Source organism: Ailuropoda melanoleuca, chromosome 11 (assembly GCF_002007445.2).
Source record: "Ailuropoda melanoleuca isolate Jingjing chromosome 11, ASM200744v2, whole genome shotgun sequence".
NCBI classification, from domain to species: domain Eukaryota; kingdom Metazoa; phylum Chordata; class Mammalia; order Carnivora; family Ursidae; genus Ailuropoda; species Ailuropoda melanoleuca.
This window is the reverse complement of record NC_048228.1, coordinates 99,042,437-99,063,947: the sequence shown is the minus strand read 5'-3', so window position 1 is coordinate 99,063,947 and position 21,511 is coordinate 99,042,437. Positions and strand designations below refer to the sequence as shown.

General features: G+C 47.8%; 1 protein-coding gene across 7 annotated transcripts in view; it reads right to left on the bottom strand.

Annotated features, from left to right (window-relative positions):
- Positions 1-2,972: 2,972 nt before the first annotated feature.
- Positions 2,973-21,511, bottom strand: part of PROM1 (prominin 1) — a 112,222-nt gene continuing 93,683 nt past the window's right edge. For 5 of the 7 annotated variants that reach the window (XM_034672069.1, XM_034672066.1, XM_034672070.1 and 2 more), the window contains 11 exons: positions 18,683-18,786; positions 17,092-17,176; positions 15,757-15,903; positions 14,457-14,528; positions 13,479-13,571; positions 11,458-11,511; positions 9,345-9,425; positions 9,187-9,255; positions 7,940-8,032; positions 4,326-4,441; positions 2,973-3,382 (listed from right to left, as the gene is read on the bottom strand). In XM_034672069.1, coding sequence (XP_034527960.1) covers positions 3,328-3,382; positions 4,326-4,441; positions 7,940-8,032; positions 9,187-9,255; positions 9,345-9,425; positions 11,458-11,511; positions 13,479-13,571; positions 14,457-14,528; positions 15,757-15,903; positions 17,092-17,176; positions 18,683-18,786 — 969 coding nt within the window. In that variant the 3' untranslated portion in view covers positions 2,973-3,327. Of the gene's footprint in view, positions 3,842-4,325; positions 4,442-7,939; positions 8,033-9,186; positions 9,256-9,344; positions 9,426-11,457; positions 11,512-13,478; positions 13,572-14,456; positions 14,529-15,756; positions 15,904-17,091; positions 17,177-18,682; positions 18,787-21,511 lie in introns of all 7 variants that reach the window. The other 2 variants (XM_034672072.1, XM_034672071.1) reach the window with 2 other exon arrangements.

Here is a 21,511-nt window from a genome sequence, read left to right as displayed (position 1 = left end):
GCACCCTAGGCTGCTGTCAGAATGTGCCGCCATGCCGATGGAAATTTCGTCATGTGTTTGCATTTGATTAACCGCAGGGCTATCTACTGTCATTGGAGCCTGAGTTGTGCCTCTATTCACAAGAGATCTTTATCACGATAGTATCAGGAGTGCCCATTATTTAAACTGAATTAACAATGAGCAAACTGACCGAAGTGACTTCCATAAAGTCCCAGAACTCAGTTCTCTCAGGTGCACCGGTTCTCCAGCATGCTTTTTGCTCGGATAGAAAAAGATGACAAGTGACACCGTAACTCCAGACCAAGCCTGACACCACCCTTCCATTCTGGAAGAATCCAGGAGGAGAAATTCAGCTTGCAGTGTGGCCTGGCCTGGCTCTGGGGCGGAGGGGAAGGAAAGGAAGGAGAGGCAGAAAGGGAATAGGGATCCCTGGGAGGTGCGGGATGGGGGTGAGCACCGGAGATGGCTGGAGAGGGGTGGGAAACATGTCTCCACACAAACTTGGTCACTATCTTTGATAGGTCTGAAGTTTTTCCAGCTCTAACTTCTAGAGCATGGACACATATGACTTCAGGACAACATTCAAATATTTTATTTCTTTATTTGAGAGAGAGAGAGCGAGAGCGGGAGCATGCAAGAGTAGGGGGAGGGGCAGAGGGAGAAGCAGACTCCCAGCTAAGCAGGAAGCCCTACTAGGGGCCAGGAGCCCAGGACCATGACCTGAGCTGAAGGCAGACGCTTAATCAACTGAGCCACCCAGGCGCCCCGAAAAATATATATTATTAAAACACCAGTCAGAAGACCTACCAGCTGCGTCCCAGACGGCATCCGATTTGAGCTCTACAGGCAGAAAGAAGTCCTTCCAAGGGTTCCTCTGTGATGATTACAAACTTTAGTCTTTCAGGGACTCACAGACCCAGATATTTGCAAGTGGATGCACTGCAAGGATTTTTCATTCTCACGTTTTTCTTAGCCATTTTATTCAAAGCAGTTAGACCCCAGTCATAATACATGCACCTGATGTAACATTTTCTGCATCCGATGTGGATGCCCGTGGGGAGGTGCAAGCTGAGATGAGCCTAAGGATGGGGCTGCTTAGTCCTGGAGGGTGGCCAGTGCTGTTGCCTGTGCAGAGTAACCCTGCCACTGACTGGATGGGCGCTAAAGACGAGACTCGTCTGTGTGCCGAGGAGACTGAAATGGCCTATCAGGACCATGGTACCTGTCTGCAGTTGACCTGATTTTCTGAGACTAAGCAAGAACCCTTAGGGCTCTAAGGGCGGGCCTCGCAGAGAGATTACACTTGTCCTCTGCTGCCATCTTGTGGCAGCTTCTGGCTCCTTGTGGCCTTTGAGACAACCCAATGAGAGAAATTGCCATTGTGTGGGAGTGGCAGGTTCCGGCCACACTACAGTAGTGTTTGAGACCAAGCTCTGTCCTATTCTGGATGTCTGGGACATTTACCGTCATATGCTGCCCCACGGGTCCTGACAGTGGGATAATGGACATGACATGTGCACATTATATATATGCCTTCTTGTTCACAGCTGGTGGTGTCATCGAGACGTAGAACGGACTTTAAAAGACTTGAGTGGGCAAGATTGCTGGATAGGCCATGTTATCAGCACTGTAGACTCCCCATAGAGAAGACAGCGCGAGTGCAATGCAGCGGGTCCTCAGAGCGACTGCAGCAACGGCCGCCCCCTTATGCATCCGTACCTCTGTGATCAGCAGCAGTGACCAGTGAGCAGAACACAGATCTCTGACAGCTGAGGGACAGGGTCCCTTTGGGTGAAATGCATAGAGAGCTGTATTAGTAGTTCTTCCGCCAGGTTGTACATGAGAATTATATGCGATATATCCCAGGAAATGATTCAGTTAATCTAGGGCCGTGTTTCTCAACCTTGGTCATCCATTACAATCACCTGGGGAAATCTTTTTTAAAAAGATTTATCCATCTTTTTGAGAGAGAGAGTGTGTGCATGTGAGCAGAGGGGCAGAGGGAGAGGGAGAAAGAATCTGAAGCTGACTCCGCACTGAGCGCTGAGCCCAACGCGGGGCTTGTCCCACAACCGGAGACCGTGACCTGAGCCAAAACCAAGAGCCAGACGCCCAACCGACTGAGCTACGCAGGTGCCCCTTGCCTGGGGAAATGTAAAAAATCCACATGTTTGGGCCCCACCCCTAGCCAACAAACTATATCAGAATCTCTAAGGACGGGACCTAAGTATCAGCCACGTGAATCCATGGTGTGGCAGGGGCTGGGCGTCACTGCGTTAGATAAAGAGACAATTTATGCTCACAAGCAGTGGGGTATTAACGTGTTCTTAAATAAAGACAAACATGAAACGAAGAGGGGCTTGAGTCACTATTTTGTATGTGTCTCCTAAAATCTGTCATTTTTCTATCTTTTGTGATTTGGGTTATTTAACTTAGTTTCTGTGTGTATAGTGCTGCTCTCCTTCAAATTCCCCTCCCTTATCTTTCTGGCTATTTGCCTTTGCTGTTGTGTGGCGGTGCTGGCTTGGACCGTGCCCCCGCCCCCAGCTGGTATCCATCTGGAACCTGTGAATGTTTGGAAATAGGTTGTTCGCAAATGTGACAAAATCGAGATGAGGCCATTCTTGATTACGATGGGCCCTGACCCAATGACTCCTTAGAAGCAGAGGGAAATCTGGACACAGGCACACAAGGGCAGACTCTGCTCTGTGACGACAGAGGCAGAGATTGGAGTGACGGGTCTGAGGAATGGCATCATTGTCGCAATCATCAGAATTGAGGAGAAAGGCGTGGGACAGACTCTTCCTTCTCTGAGGAAGGAGATTGCAGACCCCCGGGCTCCAGAACTGTGAGAGAAGGCTCTTCTGCTGTGTCGTTTGTTAGAGCAGCTCTAAGAAAACAGACACAGTGACGTAACAGAGATCTATCATGTAGGAATGTTTTTCCATAAGATCAGAGTCAGATTTCCAAAATCATTCTTTTATTGTTCGCACACACACATCTGCGAATTGCTGAATGTTCTCTACAAGTCTAGGTTCCCAAACAAGGAAATGGGACACAACTCATGTCTTGTTCCCAGAGCTAAACTGGAAATTCAGCGAATGTATTACAGATTGAAACTTTAATCGAAGGCTCAGATGATTAAAGCAAAACTTCTAGAGATTTAAAAAAAAAATGTACACGCTTTTCACTCTTTGGCCCATCAGTGCATGTTGCACATAAAATCACTGAACTCCGTAAACTCCGGGAGGGAAGGGCTTCTTTTCCAGTATTTGGAGGTGCTGTAGGTCAAGATCTCAAGCCGCTGGGTCTGTGTAAAAACTTTGTTCATACAGTCTGAGTGGAATGATGTCTATGAAAACCAATATTACCATTTTCCATACTGTAACAAAAATAAATACACCAAAAACACCAGGTTATCTCTAAGATGAAGTATTTACATCATGGGTTACAAAGGCAATGGAATGGTCATGAAAAAAGTATACAACAATTTGTGAAGTCTACAGAAAAGGTGGAAAGGTATATTCACATTCTGCTCCCTTTAAAACCAAGTACTGAAACAACCATTTTATAGATAAATAAACAGAACGTATAAAATTCATTAACTCAACAAGTTTTTCTTCAGTACCTTGTCCGTGCCAGCCTTCATTTTAAGAGACATCAGCACTGATTTTTATCTGGGCATATCTAATGTCATTATGTAATTTTAAGATGTTATTCCTTTTATTTTATAAGCCCATCATATATTAATAATGATGACCTCCCCAATCCCATATGATGAATATGGTTTAAAAAAGAAAAGGCTTACTTTTTGGCGATACAGTTTCAGCACTATAAAATACTAAAAAGGGAGATATAATTATTTTTTTAATTACTATTACAGCTCAACATGCGCATCCCCCACATTTTTTACCCTAATACGGATGTTGACAGAGTAAATTCAGGAGGGACGCAGGTCGAGAGGGAAGTGAGAGAAGAAAAAATGACATGTACAGGGTGACCACAGAGTGAAATGTAGGCTACAGAGTCAAAATGAAAGCTAGTAAAAACAGTTATAAAGTAAAGTGCCAAGTCCCCAAGACAGAGGAACTGCAAACAAGAAATAAGAAGGCCGGTTAAGGATGCTGAGAAGAGTAAGTGAGGGGGAAAACACACTTAAACTAGCATAAGAAAGTCGGTACAAAGGAGACACCAGAACAGAGGTGACCTCCTCCTTTAAAAAAAAAGACCCAGTGTAATCTTCTCAGAGCTCATCTTCTCAATCTCTGAGGTCAGGACCACTTAGAAAATGACCCCCCCAACTCGGCAGAAACAGGTCTACTTACTCATCGTACACGTCCTCTGAGTCCATTCGACGATAGTACTTGGCCAGCTTCACAGCGAAAATGATGGCTGGGAGTAAAAATATGGTCGCTTTCCCTATGCCAAACCAAAACAAATTCTAGGGAAGAAAAGAAAATCAGGAGGATCACATGGCTGAAGATGGGGAATGGGAAACAGCAGTTGCTTGGGGGGAAATCACTTTCTTTTGCAATGTTTTAAATGAGCTCTTATTTTGTTCGTGGAGACCATTTGTGAACGAAAAAGGAGTCAGCCACGGTGTGAAGTGCCACGTATTACTCCAAGTCCTTAAATCTTTCCAAAAACCTTGAATCGGTCCTATTACCATATTTATTTTACAAATAAGGCACAGAGGCAGCACGCGCAGAAGCGAGGGTTTGAAGCTGGGACCCCAGCAGATGGCGTCCCTTTGCGGCCAGTGAGAAGAGTGGGGCCCTCCAGCCAGCCAAGCTTCCCCCGTTTCTTGAGTTGTCTGATGTGCTCATTCACCTCCCGGGCCTTGCTGGGCATCTGAATGGTGGGACCACAGCATCCTCGCCCCAAAACAGTATGGTGTGGAAAAGGCAGAATTACGAGGCTCTTCAACAAACATTCCTTATTTAACTTAACCAATTTGAGGGTAGATCCTAGGCTGTATTCAACCCTGTTTTGTCTAAAAAGCAGCTTAAAGTATTTTCAAAAGATAGTTGCCCACGTTCTTAAGTTGAACTTCACACAGGAACCTGGGTTTACGTCCTTTCTCTAAGAGGCTGAAGGTCCATCTCCAAACACTGAGCCCCATCCCCACAAGACAACAGGAGCTGAGTGGAGGTTATTCCGTCGAGAGGGGCCTCTGTCCTCACTTTGCCCCACGCCACAGCACTGGCTTTCGCAGGGGTGACCCCAATGCTGTCTAACCTTCCTCACCGATCAGAATGGATGCAGCTGGGGACACCCAGCATGACCCTGTGGGCACCACATGCTGGCCAGCGTCTCACACTTGGCCGGCTCCATACACGCACCATCTGCCGCTGCCCTAGGATGATGTTGCCCTAACACTGGGGCCGCCTCCCCCCACCGTGAGGCGAAGGCAGCTCGATGTCACAACGGCCCCCCACCCCGACCCTCATGGCTCAGCCATTGCGGTTCTGCTCTTCCCCTCATGGGATGTACCGTCGAATGGCAGTGGCCCCTCTTGGGCCAGAATTTCCAGTAAATTTGCTCTCTCCCCCGACCCCGGCCCATCGTGTTCTTTTATTGGCAGGTTCCTATGCTTTCAAACTTGTTTTGAGAGGCTTTAGAGCTCGATGACAACCATATCCTTTTATAGGAAGCTGCCATAATTCCTCCAGGAACAATCAAGATATAAAAGAAACATGTTAGTCAGTCTGGAGTCTGTTTTCCTGGGAAAATCAATGCCCAGAGCTCTTACTATTTAGACCACCTGGCTGTAAAGCCAGCCTGTAATCTTCCTGAGCAGCCTCCAGGCCTCCCCTCCACTGGTCCCCAATTATCTGTGGAAAGTCATCTGATAGTTGGGTGATTTGAGTAGCTGGAGCAGGTGGTGAAGACTGGATGCAAGGAGATCAATTCAGAGTCAACTAGGTTAGCCCAGAACATCTAAGGAGGGCACAAACAAAGCCATCAGCGGGGGTCCAAGTAGCAGGACAAAGGGGTTAGGGGCTAGGGAGGAGGAATGGCGGCCAGGAAGCCAAGCCTTGGGGTCTGCATAGCTGGGAGAGTGTAGGAGTGTTTCCAGTCAGGTGTGAAAGTCTGTCCTGCAGACAGATGGACATATGGATGTGGGACAGGGAGATGGACAGATGGAGCAATACAGATGTACTTCGACAAATAGCTGTCTGATCATCGTTCATTTAATTGCCTATGCAGGCGATGTGCCCAATGACAGGGACACAGCATCACCCACGGGCCCTCTGCTCAGGGAGTCGAGAGTCTAGAGTGTGCTGCAGGTCTTAATCAAAGAACCACACAAATGTACAATTCAAACAGCAATAACATCTCTAAAGGAAAAGCGTAGAGTTCTATGGGAGTGTAAAAGAGGGAGCCCAATCTAGGTGGGAAGGTCAGAAAAGGCTCCCTGGAAAAAAAAGACATGTTTGAGCTAAGACCTGAACGCTGCTTACTAGTAATAGCAAACATGTATTGAGTGTCAATGTACCAGCTGTGGTGTGAAGGGCTCGACACAAAATCTCTCACTGAACCATCAAACAGCCCCACTTGGATGATAAAGCTCAGAAAATTTCAATAATTTTTCAGAATGACAGAGTCCAGAAAATGTAAGAGTAGAATCTGAACCCAGAGCGTCTGTTCTCACCGTCTGGGGGACTTAGAGTGAGCCGGGTGGGGGGTGGGTGTGGAGGGGAAGAATGAGAGAGAGAGAGTGCGTGTGCTCTGCAGTCCAGGCAGCAGAAATAGCAATGTGCAAAGGCCCTGAGGTGAGGACATTGAGATGGATTTAAAGCAGTGAAAGAAAACAAGTGTCTAGAGAATGGCGAGAAAAGTGATTAAATAGTGCAAAATGCGGCCTTGGTGGGCAGGGGCCCAATCATGCACGGCCTAGTGTATTCAGGTAAGGACCCTGATCTTCACTGGGGAAAGCCACAGGAAGCCACTGAGGGGCTTCCTGCAGAGGAAGTGAGAGGGTCGGCTTGCAGAGACAGTGTATATTGAGGAGTGAATAGAGCTAAGGAATAAACTTGATTAATTGGAACTTACCATCCCAATGGTAATATCTCAAAGGGCTTTTAAATCAAAAATTAAATTAAGTTTGCTATAGCTTTGGAGTTACATATATATATTAGCACTAAGAATCCTTTCAAATATTGGCAATCTGCGTACAAGTGACTGATCCTTTCCAACTATTCTGGACGAATAGGAGTTTTCTTCATGAGGGTCTCCTGACTTCTATACGTATAATTCTAGTAAGGAACAAAGGTATGCAGCTAGGTTTTGGCTTTCCCTAGTCTGTTAGGTATCACAACACATTCATCTAAATTTTAGATTTTATTTTTATTTTTACTTATTTTTATTTTTATTTTTTTAAAGATTTTATTTATTTATCTGACAGAGAGAGAGACAGCCAGTGAGAGAGGGAACACAAGCACGGGGAGTGGGAGAGGAAGAAGCGGCTCCCAGCGGAGGAGCCTGATGTGGGGCTCGATCCCAGATCGCTGGAATCACGCCCTGAACCGAAGGCAGACGCTTAAAAACTGAGCCACCCAGGCGCCCCTAAATTTTAGATTTTAGGTCTTGGATTCTACAGCTGAACAGACCCAAGTACAAAACTATTTTATATCCTAGGGTGTGCTACAATCTGCCAACAAACCACGAAGAGTGATGAGTTATTGTGCTTCCTTATTTTGAAAGCTGAAACTCGGGGCGCCTGGGTGGTGCAGTCGTTAAGGGTCTGGCTTTGGCTCAGGGCGTGATCCCGGTGCTCTGGGATCAAGTCCCACATCAGGCTCCTCCGCTAGGAGCCTGCTTCTTCCTCTCCCACTCCCTCCGCTTGTGTTCCCTCTCTCACTGGCTGTCTCTCTCTGTCAAATAAATAAATAAAATCTTAAAAAAAAAAAAAAAGAAAGCAAGCTGTAACTCTTACCATGGGGTCGATAATGTAGCTACATAGAAAGACATCCACGGCGGAGTCTAAAGCGGTGGCCACGGGTTTGCAGGCTGCAATTTGCTCAGTAATCTGCCGGGTGAGAAACACAGGCGAACTTCGAGCATGCTCACAAAAATCAACAAGCATGAGATGTGCCATTTACTCTTGACCTGTTCTCACATAAAGGATCTCTACACCATCTCAGATACAGACTGCGAGCTGATGGCCATGGATGAGGTCGACAATGTATACAAGTAGGTACTCGAAAGCGAGATGCTGATTCCCTCTGAGCCTGGGTCTCTGCTTTCTGCCCTTGTTATCCGGAACAAGACCCACCCTGCCAGGCTCCCGAGAGAATGAAGACATCCAGGGGTCTAGCACAGGGTCTCAGTCTGAATTTCTTGCCTGACCCCTTTGAGATCCGACAAAGGACATGGGAAGAAAATGGAAATTTAACTAAATAATACTTATATTGTTTAGACCAGGTCTAGACACACCTTTTCTAGAAAGAACCAGAGAGTCAATATTTTCAACCAAAAGTTCAAGTGTTAGAGTCCTACGCCCCAGTTTCTTGGAATGTGACTGTATTTGGAGGTAGGGTCTTTGAGGAGGCAGTTCAGTTCAAATGAAATCATTGGGGTGAGTCCTACTCCAATATGACTGGTGCCTTTATAAAAGAAGAGAAAATTCGGGCACAGACACGCACAGAAGGATGACCATGGGAAGACACAAGGAGAAGACGGCCAACTACAAGCCAAGGAGAGAGGCCTCCGAAGAAACCAACCCTGCACACACCTTGATCTTGGACTTCCAGGCTCCAGAATTGTGAGAAAACAAATTTCTGTAGCTCGAGCCACCCTGACTAGACTAATACACCAACCACCTGACAGGCTCAGTGGGACCCAGGGCACGAACCCACCACCACCGCGAAGGGAGCTCACAGTTCACTGGGGAGACAGAGTCAAGTGTGGCAGGAACCCCCATAGTGGTGAGTAAAGGAGCTGGGGGAGAAAGTGAGGGGCATGTTCTCCAGCACAGTGGGCAGGCCTGAGAAGGGGTCCAGTGTGGACCACATGTGCTGAGTCCTAGGACCCCCCTGTCCTCATGGTCCCCACGTTCGAGCTCCTTTGCTTCTCTCCTACCAAATTACGAGGACTTTAACTTTATTTCCTCCTGATTTTATCCTAGAACATGGCTATCCTAATGCATGGCCCTCTTAGGTTCATGAGAGATAAACTACTTACGGACACCTTGACCCACTGCAGATAGCGTTCGAAGTACCCTATTACCGTGTTCCCATACTTCTTACTTTCCTGGGAAGAAACCAAAGAGCAGTCAGATCATTAGGAAGACCACCCCACACTCTCTGCAGCCGTGAAGTGATGGGCTCACACCCGCTTACCTCCACGATAACTGAGGAGATGCGGGTTTTGAGGAAGTCCTGGGCAGAATCCAGAGAGGAAATGACATGGACCACTTTCGTCTGGAAAACACAGCGATCGACAGGGTATCAAAGGATGAAGGGATTTAGCTAGACGGCTGGCATGTGGATACGAGCGCTGTTAGCTGGGCCCCACACCACCACGACTGGCTAGCGAAGAAGACCGCAGAACCGGCGCAGCCCTCTGAGGGCCGGGCAAGGAGAGGAGTACGTACCAAGCACTCACTTCGTGCCGGACACCGGGCCACGCTCTGCATCCAGATCACCTCCCTGAGTACACGAATCCCCACCTTATCCACAGTCCCCTTCACTCGGGGTCCGGAAGCAGAAGACCCTCTTTCCGCCGTACGGTCAGGTCAACAGTAGCTAACGCTCCGTCACGTGCCTGCACCGTCCCCTCACTGCGTCCCAACCCTCAGGCATTTTATCATCTCACGTCATCACGGGACGAAGGGTGAGTCCAGTACAGTCAGAAATTGTCAGAGAGAGACCACACTCACATAACTTCTATCACAGTACGTTGTTAATAATTGTTCTATTTTATTGATTCTTGTTGTTACGCTCGTATGGCGCCTAATTTGTCAATCCAACAGTATCAGAGCAGTGTATGTATGGGGAAGAGCTAAGTACAGTAGGGTTCAGTAACCCCTGTGGTTTCAGGCATCCACTGCATGTACCCCCACCCCCCACAGATAAGGGGCGGAGGGCTCTGGTACCCACAGGCTGTCAGAAGGCATCGTTAGGCCCCCTTCACAGATGAGGCAGCTGACCCTGCTTGATGTCACCAGGCTGGGGATGCAAAACCTGGGATTTGTACTTAGTCATTTCACACAGATAAGAATCCCCACCTGGCAGCTCAGTGCACATTAGAAAAAGTGCCTTTTCTGTTCTGCCCAGAGATTTCAAGGCACACAGCCCAGCTGGTGGTCAAGGGCTGATGTCCACCCCAACTCGCCCCCACACTGGCCCCTTGTGAAGGGCAAGGCAGAGCTGCACACCGGCAGGAGACTTAGCATACGAAGGGGCCAGCGTGCGGTCCCCAGTCTGTCTCCAGCTTCCCTTGGCACAGGACAACTGTGATTCGAAGTACAGCGATGGTCTCCAAGCAGAGTAAACCTACTAGAATAGTCTTCAGGGGAACTCAGGCTCTGGGCGTATCAATCAAGCAGCAGGCTCAGTGTTGCTCAGTTAGGGTCCCAAGTACAACTGAAGGAGCTCAGGATTCACGGGGGAGACCCAACGGCATGTGGCAAGAAACCCTGGGACAAAGGTCTGCAAAGGCAGCTGTGGGGAAAGCGCAGGGAGGAACACGGAGTTTTCCGTTGTGGCTGACATCCCAAATGTCTCATGGGCAGCTTATTCGGCTCAGTAAAGAAATATTTTCTGAGCTGCCTGTTGGCCTTGAGGATACAAGATGTGCACACCATAGCCACGGAGCTCAGTTGTTGCCGTGGGGGTGCCTGTGGTCTGAGGGAGGCCGCTGTGGTCCCAATCACTGATGCCTTTCTAGGCCTGGCTTCCCATAGGCCTGACCGTGTCACGTCACTTGCTTTGGCCAATCGAACATAGGGAGAGTGGCAGCGTGCTTGTTCTGAGCAGTCACTGAAAGGGCAGCCTGTTTCCATTCACGCTCTGATTTCCTGTCCTCTACGTCGAGGACATGAGGTGGCCCAGACGGGAGCTGCTCCTTCAGGCTGGGTCTCTGGGTGGGGAGATAGGTGGAGAAGCCCACCGTCGATCCAACAGAGAATGCGTTTGTGGCCAGAAGGCACTGGATTTTGCAAGCAGTCTTATCTCAGTAACAGTGACTGTGCGCCTTCTGAGCTCGCGTTTCACACGTCACGACACGGCTTTCACCTGTGTGTCTAACAGTGCGCCACAGAGAGACGTCCTTGCAGAAAGCAAGGGGTAGGGAAACCCCGTGTGGCATTTAAAATGGGTAGATCCCAAACCTTTTTTGTGTGTGTTCTTTTTTAAACTTAAATACTTATAAAACCAACGTCTCTGAGAGTCTGTGTGTGCTTTTATGATAAGACCCCACCCCCCAGGACAGAAAAAGAAAAGAAGTCCTTACCCCCAGTCCACCGCTTTTGTGCTGAAGTTCCCTGACGCTTTGGTGGGTAGTGCTCTGGTGAACAAGCATAAATATTATTTTCCAACTTAGGACACGAACCAGCAAGATCACATGCCTGTGCCCCCCGCCCCCAGTCAGCCCTCAAATCTGACTTCACTCTGCAACGGTTTCATTCCAGAAAAAACACTACATGCAAGTAACAATAGCTCTGGTGTCAGGAAAGCTGAAGACGGAAATCAGGATGCGTCTTCTCGAGTAGGACGCCCCATGCAGTGTGCCCAAAAAACCGCGTTGCGTCAGGTTTGCTCAAAGTGGTGGGAACTACTTAAAAGAAATTCTGCCCAAACCGAGCAGAGTAGTTTCATCTGAATGGTTTAGATCAGGGAGTGGTAAAAACAAAGGCCAGATAGTAACCATTTAGGCTTTGTGGGCCATACCCTGTCTAAAGCACTCAACTTCGACATTTTATTTAATTATTTCATTTTATTTTATTTTAAACTTTGCCCTTTTAACCAAAGCAGCCATAAATCATCTGTAAATAAGGGGGCATGGCTGTGTTCCAATAAAACTTTATCTATAAAAACAAGCAACAGGCTGGATTTGGCCCACAGACTGTAGGTTTGGGGGCCATAGTTTTCTAACCCCTGGTTTAGATGGGAGGTCACATGCACGGAGCTATTTGCCTACTTGTAGACAGGCTGCCCCGGCTCTGAAAAGGCCAAGGAGTCTTGCGTCTCCTTGAAGGAAAGCATTTAAGGAACAGGGAAAAACCAGCTTAAAATGTTAGCGAATCTGTGCTCGGCATCAACAAGCAGAGCAGAAAATTGTGATGAGCGCAGCAGACAAAATTCAGAAAATTCTGTTTTCTTTGTGAATACTCTAATGAGTCAGAAAGTTGGGAGGGAAAAGAGGCAGAGAGAAAGAGAGAGAGATGGTAAAAACTAGTTCTAGAAGGTTTCGAAACTGGAGTCGAGTGGACTGGTGAGCTTCTCCAAACCTGAGCAAGATGACTCTAGCAGCTTCCTACACAAGCATAACAATAATTCCTCCTGTGTGCGGACTCTCTCTGGGACTTCAGTCCCTTCTTCTCCAGGAACCAGGTGACTGCAGGGCGGGACCCGTTCCCACCATTTTCAGACAAGGGAATGGAAAGCCCCTAAGACTTTGCAGAGGCCGAAGCAGGGTCTGAAATCAGCTCCGCCTGACTCCAGAGCCGGTGTTCTCTCTCCACTACAAACTACCTTTCTGGAATTCGGGAAAGAAGCCAGAAGGCATAGAGAAGTAAAAGAAAGGCGAAGTCAGAACAGAGGCTACGAGAGAGGAGAAAGGAAACGTTGCCCATCGGATCAGCAAACAGAGCTAAACGAAGCAGAGAGAAAAGGACTTACCCTGGCTTTCCCATATTTCTTGGCAGGGTTTGGAGAAAAACAATTCGAGAATAAGTAAGTAAGAGTGAGTCCAGGGCACAGAGGTCAGCCCTCCAGCTAGGTGCCTGGCTTCCGGGGGCCTGTTGAAGGCCAAGGGGACCAGAGCACAGTGCGTGGGGCAACCCCAGAGTTAATCTACCTAGTCACAGGCAAGTGGAAAAGGCAAAGAGATAAAGCACAAAAGGAGTGGTGACATTGAAAATGTGTCTTCTTTAAAGCCCAGCTGCTATCATTCATTTTTTTTTAAGATTTATTTTATTTATTTCAGAGAGAGAGAGAGCGAGAGTGGAGAGAAGGGGCAGAGGGAGAGGAACAAGCAGGCTCCCTGCTGAACACAGAGCCTGAACTGGGGCTCCATCTCAGGGCCCTGAGATCATGACCTGAGCTGAAATTAGGAGTCAGACGCTCGACCCATTGAGCCACTCAGACGCCCGGCTACCATTTATTTTTAACATAGCTCAGCTTCTTAGCCTGAGGCCAACTGCACTTGACCCAAGCCTGAGATGCAGATGCTTCATTAGTCTAAATGAAAGCCAGCTAGGGGGATGGGCTTTGCTCGGGTCACGGGGAAACCCCCGAGGTCGGGGTTGTTACCATTGACTGTTCCAAAGGAACGACTTGGTCTCGGTGAATCGTTCTAAGAGCTTGTGCGTTACTTTTCAGGGACTGTTTCAAACTTCCTTGGGGCTACAAAGAGAATAAAATAAACAAAGATCAACACCATCCTTCAGGACTTGGGAGCACACTCTCTAACCGCAGGAGCTCAGGGAAGCGGAGTCATGACAAGCGTGCAGCCCTCCTTGTACACTTGTGGGGACCGCTGGGAAAGGGCAGCACCAAGACACTCTACCTCGAACCATAGAACCTTGAACTCTCAGCGGCCACCGCAAGCCATGAGCCTTTCCTGAGTGCCGGAGGCTGTGTTCTCTTTCTCCCCTCACCCTACCAGAGCCGCTGTAAAGCCTGCTTTAAAGCAGCTATATCCCCATTTTACAGATGAGAAAACCCAGGCTCCACTTAACCCAAGCTTAAATGGTGTTTAATATATAAATGTGCAACAATTTTATTGCTCCCATTTTACAGACGAGGAAACTAAGGCACAGAGGGTAAAACGTCTCATCCAAGTTCCTATCATTAGAAAGTGGGTGAGTCAGGATTTAAATCCCAGTCTTCTCCAGATCCCAGGTTCCTCATCCCCCAAATGGGATCTCCTCCTGTTTCCTACACGGCAAGAAAAATGACATGTGTCTGTGTGTGCACGCGTGCATGTTTGGTGGTAGAGGGGCTGATTGGCCTGAAAGCAGAGATGGTTCTAAAGCAGTGAGGGCCCCAGCACCATGAGCGGAGGTCAGGGGCAGCTGCGGGCACCCTGACACCTCCCGGAACCGTTCACGTGCTCACAGACTTCTGGGCCACACAGCAGTGGCCGCTGGTGGGAAGTCTTCACATGCCGGAGGGAAAGAGAGGCATTTTTAACCAAAGGTTACTTGTGGTATAAGGAAGCTAAGAATAATATGGACATTTGACATCTCTAACGATTACAGCATTTGAAACTAGACTGTTCGAACTCACCAAATGGTCGGCTTTTGCTTCTAGATCATTTGCAAAGGATAAGAGATTCACTTTGGTGGGAGCTTTACCCATCTACAAAAGAGGGGGAAAGAAAACCGTGTCATGGCTGTGGGATTTTTAAGCCTTAACACTATCTAATAGACAACAGAGTGAAGTATGGTCCATAAAGTAAGCCTGGGAACTCTTACATAGGTGACAACAACTACATTCTTTTCTTTTCTTTTTTTTAAAGATTTTATTTATTTATTTGACAGAGATAGAGACAGCCAGCGAGAAAGGGAACACAGCAGGGGGAGTGGGAGAGGAAGAAGCAGGCTTATAGCAGAAGAGCCTGATGTGGGGCTCTATCCCATAACGCCGGGATCACGCCCTGAGCCGAAGGCAGACACTTAACCGCTGTGCCACCCAGGTGCCCCCAACAGCTACATTCTTATTTATACATATAAAACCATATTGTTTTTATGCAACCACATGATCCAACCATAAAAAGAAAACAAGTACTGATTCACTCTGTAATGGGGATGAATCTCAAAAACTTGAGGCTACATGAAAGGGGACCAGTAAAGATCATTAAACACAGAAGGTCACATGTTGTATGATTCCACTCATAAGACATATCCAGAACAGGTAAATTCATAGAAGCAGAACATAGATTAGTAGTTGCCAGGGCTGGGGTGGGGGGGAAAGGAGAACAGCCAGGTAATGGGAATGAGGATTTCTTTTCGGGTGATAAAGATGTTTTGGAACTGGATAGAACCAGGAGTCGAGCCACATTGTGATTATACTAAAGCTAATGAATTGCTCACTTTAGTCTTTTATTTTTTATTATTTCTTAAAGATTTTATTTCATTTTTTTAAAAGATTTTATTTTTATTTATTCTACAGAGATAGAGACAGCCAGCAAGAGAGGGAACACAAGCAGGGGGAGTGGGAGAGGAAGAAGCAGGCTCATAGCAGAAGAGCCTGATGTGGGGCTCGATCCCATAACACCGGGATCACACCCTGAGCCGAAGGCAGACGCTTAACCGCTGTGCCACCCAGGCGCCCCTAAAGATTTTATTTTTAAGTGATCTCTCCACCCAATGTGGGGCTCGAACTCACGGCCCTGAGATCAAGAGTCCCATGTTCTACCGACGACGGAGCCAGCCAGGCGCCCCTGAATTGCTCACTTTAAAATAGTTAATTTATGCCATGTAAATTTCATCTTAGTAATTTTAAAAAAAGAAAGAAAAACAAAAACCTAGAGGTATCTGCTGTTATTTTTTCCCCCAAAGATCAAGCATGACCACAGGGGTCGTACCTCAGCCAAGTAGACATTATAGTCTATGGCGTCCACCCCCGAAGAGTTGAAATCCATAAGGTTTCTTCTTCCTGCTTCGTCCAGCAGCACGATATTGCCAACGCTGACATTCAGATTTTGAAATTCATTGTTTATGTTTTCAGCATGCTGCATGATAAAAAGAAAAGTTACAGATAAGTCCATTCTTCAAGAATGCCACATTCGCGATAGAAGAGCAATGACACAAGACCAAGAAATGCAGACGTGCTCTTGACTGGCATTTCTTCCTGGTACTCTTCTCTCCCCTCCCACTCCTTCCCTGCATCCCTGTCTCCTTCCTTACGCCCTCTGCCAAGCACTGTGTGAGGAGCTGGGATGCAAAGCAAAATAATATTCCATCTCAGCCCTCAAAGTCCTCCAAAGAAGCGACAGTGTCATAATAAAGGCTTGCAAACTGCGTCAGGACCCCAGGGGCAGGAGAGAGTCTGCTGAGGCAGGGTCCTGGAGAGGGCAACGGAGAGGAGGCGGCTTCTGAATGGGTCTGGACAAATACAGATGCTGAAAGGGGCCGGGCAGGCTGTATCCCAGGGGAAGGAGGCAGCATGCCCTGGACTTGCACAGTGAGGGACCTTGAGATCATGGGGACATGGCTGGTGACTTGGGGTTGTCCTAAGAGGCAGACAGTAGTTTCAGCAGGGTGGAGTGCCCGAGTGTCCCTGAAACTCTCTGGCTTCTCCTTCTGTCCAGTATGCTCTTGAGTGGGCTCTCCTCAGAGTCTAAAGGCTCACGACTTGGGGGTGGGCTCGGACAAAGGAACAGGAGGAAGTCCTTCCCTTCTCTCCGCTTCCAACGCTGTTGCCATGCCATCTTGCTGAGGGTCAGCGGAGCTCCGCAGAGGCCCCTTGGAGTCCCGGGGCCACAGCCATGATTCACAAGAGGCAATGACTGTGAGGGACAGATTCTGGATGCCTAGTTCCCTCTTTAGGGACCTGGCTGAAAAGGGTGGCCAGTGTGGAGAGCCAATATGCCCGGAGCTTTGTTCCTCTAGGGACACTGACACACGGCAAGGTAAGATCTTCCTGAGTCGTGTCCGCAGCGAGGTCCCTAGAGTATTCGCGTGGTCAACTAGAGAAACCCCTGCCTCAAGAAAGACAACGGGTCAGGGGATGATGAAAATGTTTTGGAATAAGAAGTGAGCACTGCACAACATTGTGAGTGTACTAAATGTCGCTTTTAAATGGTGAATTTTATCTGATGTGAATTTCACCTCAATGGAAAAAAAAAAAAAAAGGCGGCGGCGGCAACTGGATTTACTAAAGACATAGGTCAGTCTCCCGACTGGCTCTAATTCCTTACCTCCTGAATGTTGAGACGCTCACTGATATTGTAGCTGTTCTCTAGCTTAAGTGTGGTGTAGATGCCCTTATTTTCTTTGCAGTCGCTGTGGGAGTAAACAGAGAAATCAGGATCCAGAAAGGCAGCCGTGCCTACTTCTGTGCCCTGCTAAGGATGGAGAGAAAGGTTCACCGTTTATCTTTTGTTTAAATCTGCACACAGAGAAACAGCTTCGTGTGCCAGAGCCTACCATTCTGGACCTCGTTCCCTGCTTTAAGCAATGTCCCATCTTTGGAACAGATACAGTAAGACTGGTAAATCATCCTTCTGTCTTTCTCCTGTGTGCTTTTTCTAGTGCCACGAGGGATAACAAGTTCACAAATTGGGAAGAAATAAATTCTCATAAAAAAACAAACAAAAAATGACACCACCTGCTAGAAAGAGGTGTGTTACAGAGCACATCATGGGCTTTAGTAAAAGGTTCTATCAAACCCCTGCCGGACCACCTGTCTCCATATTTCCAGGGTTGAGCTTCACTTACTAAACTTATGGTTGGATGTATATTCTAAGGGAAGGCTGGAGATAGGGAAGGGGGCCACACTGCTATCCAGACAGTCAGTACACCTAACTTGGCCTCACCTCTTTGTGCTTCTCTAAAATGTGCAAAATGCCTCCTTGACTGAGCTAAGAAGGCCAAGCTCCTCTGATGCATGGCCCTGCCACTGAGACGGCCACTTCCTGGGGGCACGTCTTCCTTGCCCAGCAGCCAACTTCCTTCAGCCCCAAGGGATGCCTGGGAGAAGCCACTTTCCCACAGCCCCAGGAGGTGTGATACTCCTCTCCAGGGAATCCTCGGTATGTTGGTGTTGTTGGAACAGTGAGCTTGCTATACTAAGCACCAGGGGTAAGGCTGCAGAAGTCTTCAGGAGCCAGAGTCACGAAGAGCTGGCAGGTCGGGCCAAAAAGATTGGCTTTGTCCTTTCAGCCCAAGGACGGTTTAATCGTGCACAGAGACTCCAATTGATTGATAACGTCTGCCTACCACATGCTGTGGAGAAGAATCCTGAGACTCTTCTGGCTATGAACAAGACCACGGCTGACTACCAAGGTCCACCACGAAGGCCACTTGCTTGCTGTCTCTGCTAGGGGAGCCTCTGAACCCTATTGAACAGACAGGAAGTAAAACTGCCCAAGATCACCAAGGCCTGCTCCCTGATGGCAGAGCCAGGACTGGAGCCCGTCAGCTGCTTCACTATTAGTTTGTCTGAGATGTGGACCCAGCCTCCGAGTTCTTGTTATGTGGCATGTACTTGTGGCGGCGTGATTCCTGTACAAAGAGTTTTCAAAGGGTCTCGTTAATGCATCTTAGAATCACCTTAACCTGAAAGGTCTAGTGTGTACTGGGCAGGGGGACCTTGAGACATCACTACTCCAAAGTCTAGAAGGCTTTCACGGGAAGAGCTCTCTTTTTGGTCTTATTTCCACTATCTCTTTGAGAAGACGAGAGAACAGCTGGTCTTATCAAGCTTAAAGACACTTTGAAAGCAAACTTCTCCTTCTGGAACAACAACATTTTCAGTAGCCAAAAAAAGCGTAGTGCCATTATTTATACCTGTAAACTTGTTCAAAAGTGAGATTAATATCCGGGTTGTTAAACACCATGCCAGAGAGATAGTATTTCCAATTCTCATTTAGTAAATATGGTGTGTCCAAAATCTAGAAGAAATTGAAAAAAGCTTTTTTAAAAGAGATACTTTTACACTAACATACATACATATAATAAAATAAACATTCTGTTAAATATATTTTGGGGATTTTCAGATCATGACTTTCTTCATTGGTTTCCCAATTTAAAACAGGAGCATAATAGTGTGATCGTAATAAACTGACCACTGGGTAGCATCAATAAAAACTATTGAAACTACTTTTTTTTTTTGGAGAACACTTCTCTTAGTAAGACACGTACATTAGAAATGGGAGAAGAATTGACAACTTGATTCAGAACAGCCAATAGAAAGCCATAAAGCAGTTGTTCCACCTCTTCACCACTTTTCTGTAGACAAAATGAATTAAAACTTGCATACTCTCTCACTTAACATCATATATTGACGGCTAGTATGTCCTGTATATCATCTACCTTAAGACAAGCTCATTAGTGCCTGACCATGAATGTGCTTGAGGAATGTAAATGGTTTCAAAATATCCCCTATTTGGGGCACCTGGGTGGCACAGTCGGTTAAGCAGCTGACTCTTGGTTTCGGCTCAGGTCATAATCTCAGGGTTGTGAGATTGAGCCCCACGTCTGGCTCAGTGCTCAGCATAGAGTCTGCTTGGGGTTCTCTTTCCCTCTCCCTCTGTCCCTCTTACTACTGTTCATGCTCTCTCTCTCTCTCTCTCTCAAAAATACATAAATAAATCTTTAAAAAGAGAATTCCCTATTTTTTTTAAAGAATTCCTTTTTAGCAGTTTAATACAGCACAGAACATAATGAAGTCTGGCTTGATGTATCACTATTATTTTTTATCAAGTCGCCAAATGGACATAATTTAACACATTAACACTCCCAATTTAATTTTCCTCAACCAACTGAATAATTAAAATACCATGACAACTGGTTACCTTCATCGTCACTCACCAGATTTTGTAACAGATTTGAGGCAAAGAAGTATATACAATAAAACAGGAAAAAAGAAATATATTTTAAAAATCAGAATCCGGAGAAAAGCACCATAAAGGCAGAGTGACAAGAGTGCCACACAGACCCAAGATTCCTTCCTCATTAATAAGCGATGCTCAACTGAGAAGTGGTCCCGTAGAGTCCACAGGACTCGCTTTCAGAGGGAGAAAGCGGAGCCTGAAATCATTTCCCAACAGCCTCATCAGACGTCCACCAGGGATGACCCTCGGCCAAGAGGCGTGGAATTTTTCCGTGTCTTTCACTTCAAATGGAAGGCCTCAAACCATCCGCATAGGCAACTGTCATTTGAGAAACTCTTTAAAATGTCAGAAGCTTCCTGCGGTCCTCCTCGGGAATTTTCTCCCCCGCTTATTACAATCCACGCTGACAAGTAGGCCTTAATTTCTGGTGCTCAGTTCACTTGACATTCAAAACACAATACTTTACATTTTTTTCTTTTCGCTCCGACGAATAGAAGGAATCTTCAGTTACTGAATAAGAACCAAACTGCTCATCTTTTTGCACCCCCCCCCATATATGGAGAAATCAAAGTTCCCACTCCAGCCCTTGCGCAGTGGGCCCGGAAGCCATCCTTACCTGGAAGAGCCTCCTGTTTTGGTAAGGCTCGCAGACCAGTTTCTCCACGTTTCCCCCGACGACGAACGTGAGAACCACGATGGTCATCAGTACCCAACAAAAGAGGAAGCTGACTCCAACCCCACTGGAAACAAAACCAAGAACAGAGCAGAAATGAAGTTTGGAATTCTACATAATTTTGTGGCACCTGGCTGGTTCCGTCCGTAGAGCAGGTAACTCTCGATCTCGGGGTCATGAGTTCGAGCCCCAAGTTGGGTGTAGAGATCAAGTAAAAAAAACCCACTACAGATCCAATATCACCTACCAGTACTTACTAATCCTACCTACACCGTGTAGGGAAAGGACCTCGAGTCTCTCTTTGTGCAGGGTAAGTGACCTGCTCTGGAGGCCAGACAGGGAGCGGCAAGCACTGCGACCTTTCAGTCCCACACGCACGGCTAGGGAATGCTTCGACTTAGGGTCTGGTCTCCTCATAGCTGGCACAGGGGTGGTTCGGACACGGCCTCTGGGGTCAGGCGAGTGAACCCGGCCTTCTGCAGGGGATGTAGTGAGCGGGGAGGTTCCGAAGCAGGAAATGCACCGTTGGGAGTCTGAGAGGGGCCAACAGGGCTCCGCATCCAGAGGGAGGGCCAAGAGTGCGTGAACACAGCTCTGGAGGCAGGCAGAGGTGCGCGGGATGGGGCCTGGCAGGTGCAGGAAGGGGAGGCTGCTGAGGGCCTTGAAGCACAGGAGGAACATAACCCCGTTTGTCTCTGAGGAAGAACATTCTTGGCAGAGCGGGCAGGACAGGATGGACAGAGGCCCGCGTGGACGGGGCTACCACCGAGGGGGCTGTTGTTGGTCGTGGGGCGGTGGGCCGACGTGGCTGGAGGCAGGGGACAGAAGAGACGGGACACAGGAGATGGACACAGCAGGATGGGCCGAAGGTTCTGCAAGAGGGAAGATGAGGAAGGGCCCAGAGTGATGCCAGGACTTGTTAGCAGGGAAAGGAGACAGTGGTGCTCAGGAAGGGAAGAGCGGGAGGGATCTGGTCCTGCTCCCTGTGAGATGTGGCGGTGGGGACCCCAGAGGGCAGACCGCTGTGTGTGGCTGCCTATGTCTGGGTTACAGGCCGGCAGGAGGCAATCAGCTGCTTAAAAACGACCACGGGTCCCTGGGGCTGCGCCT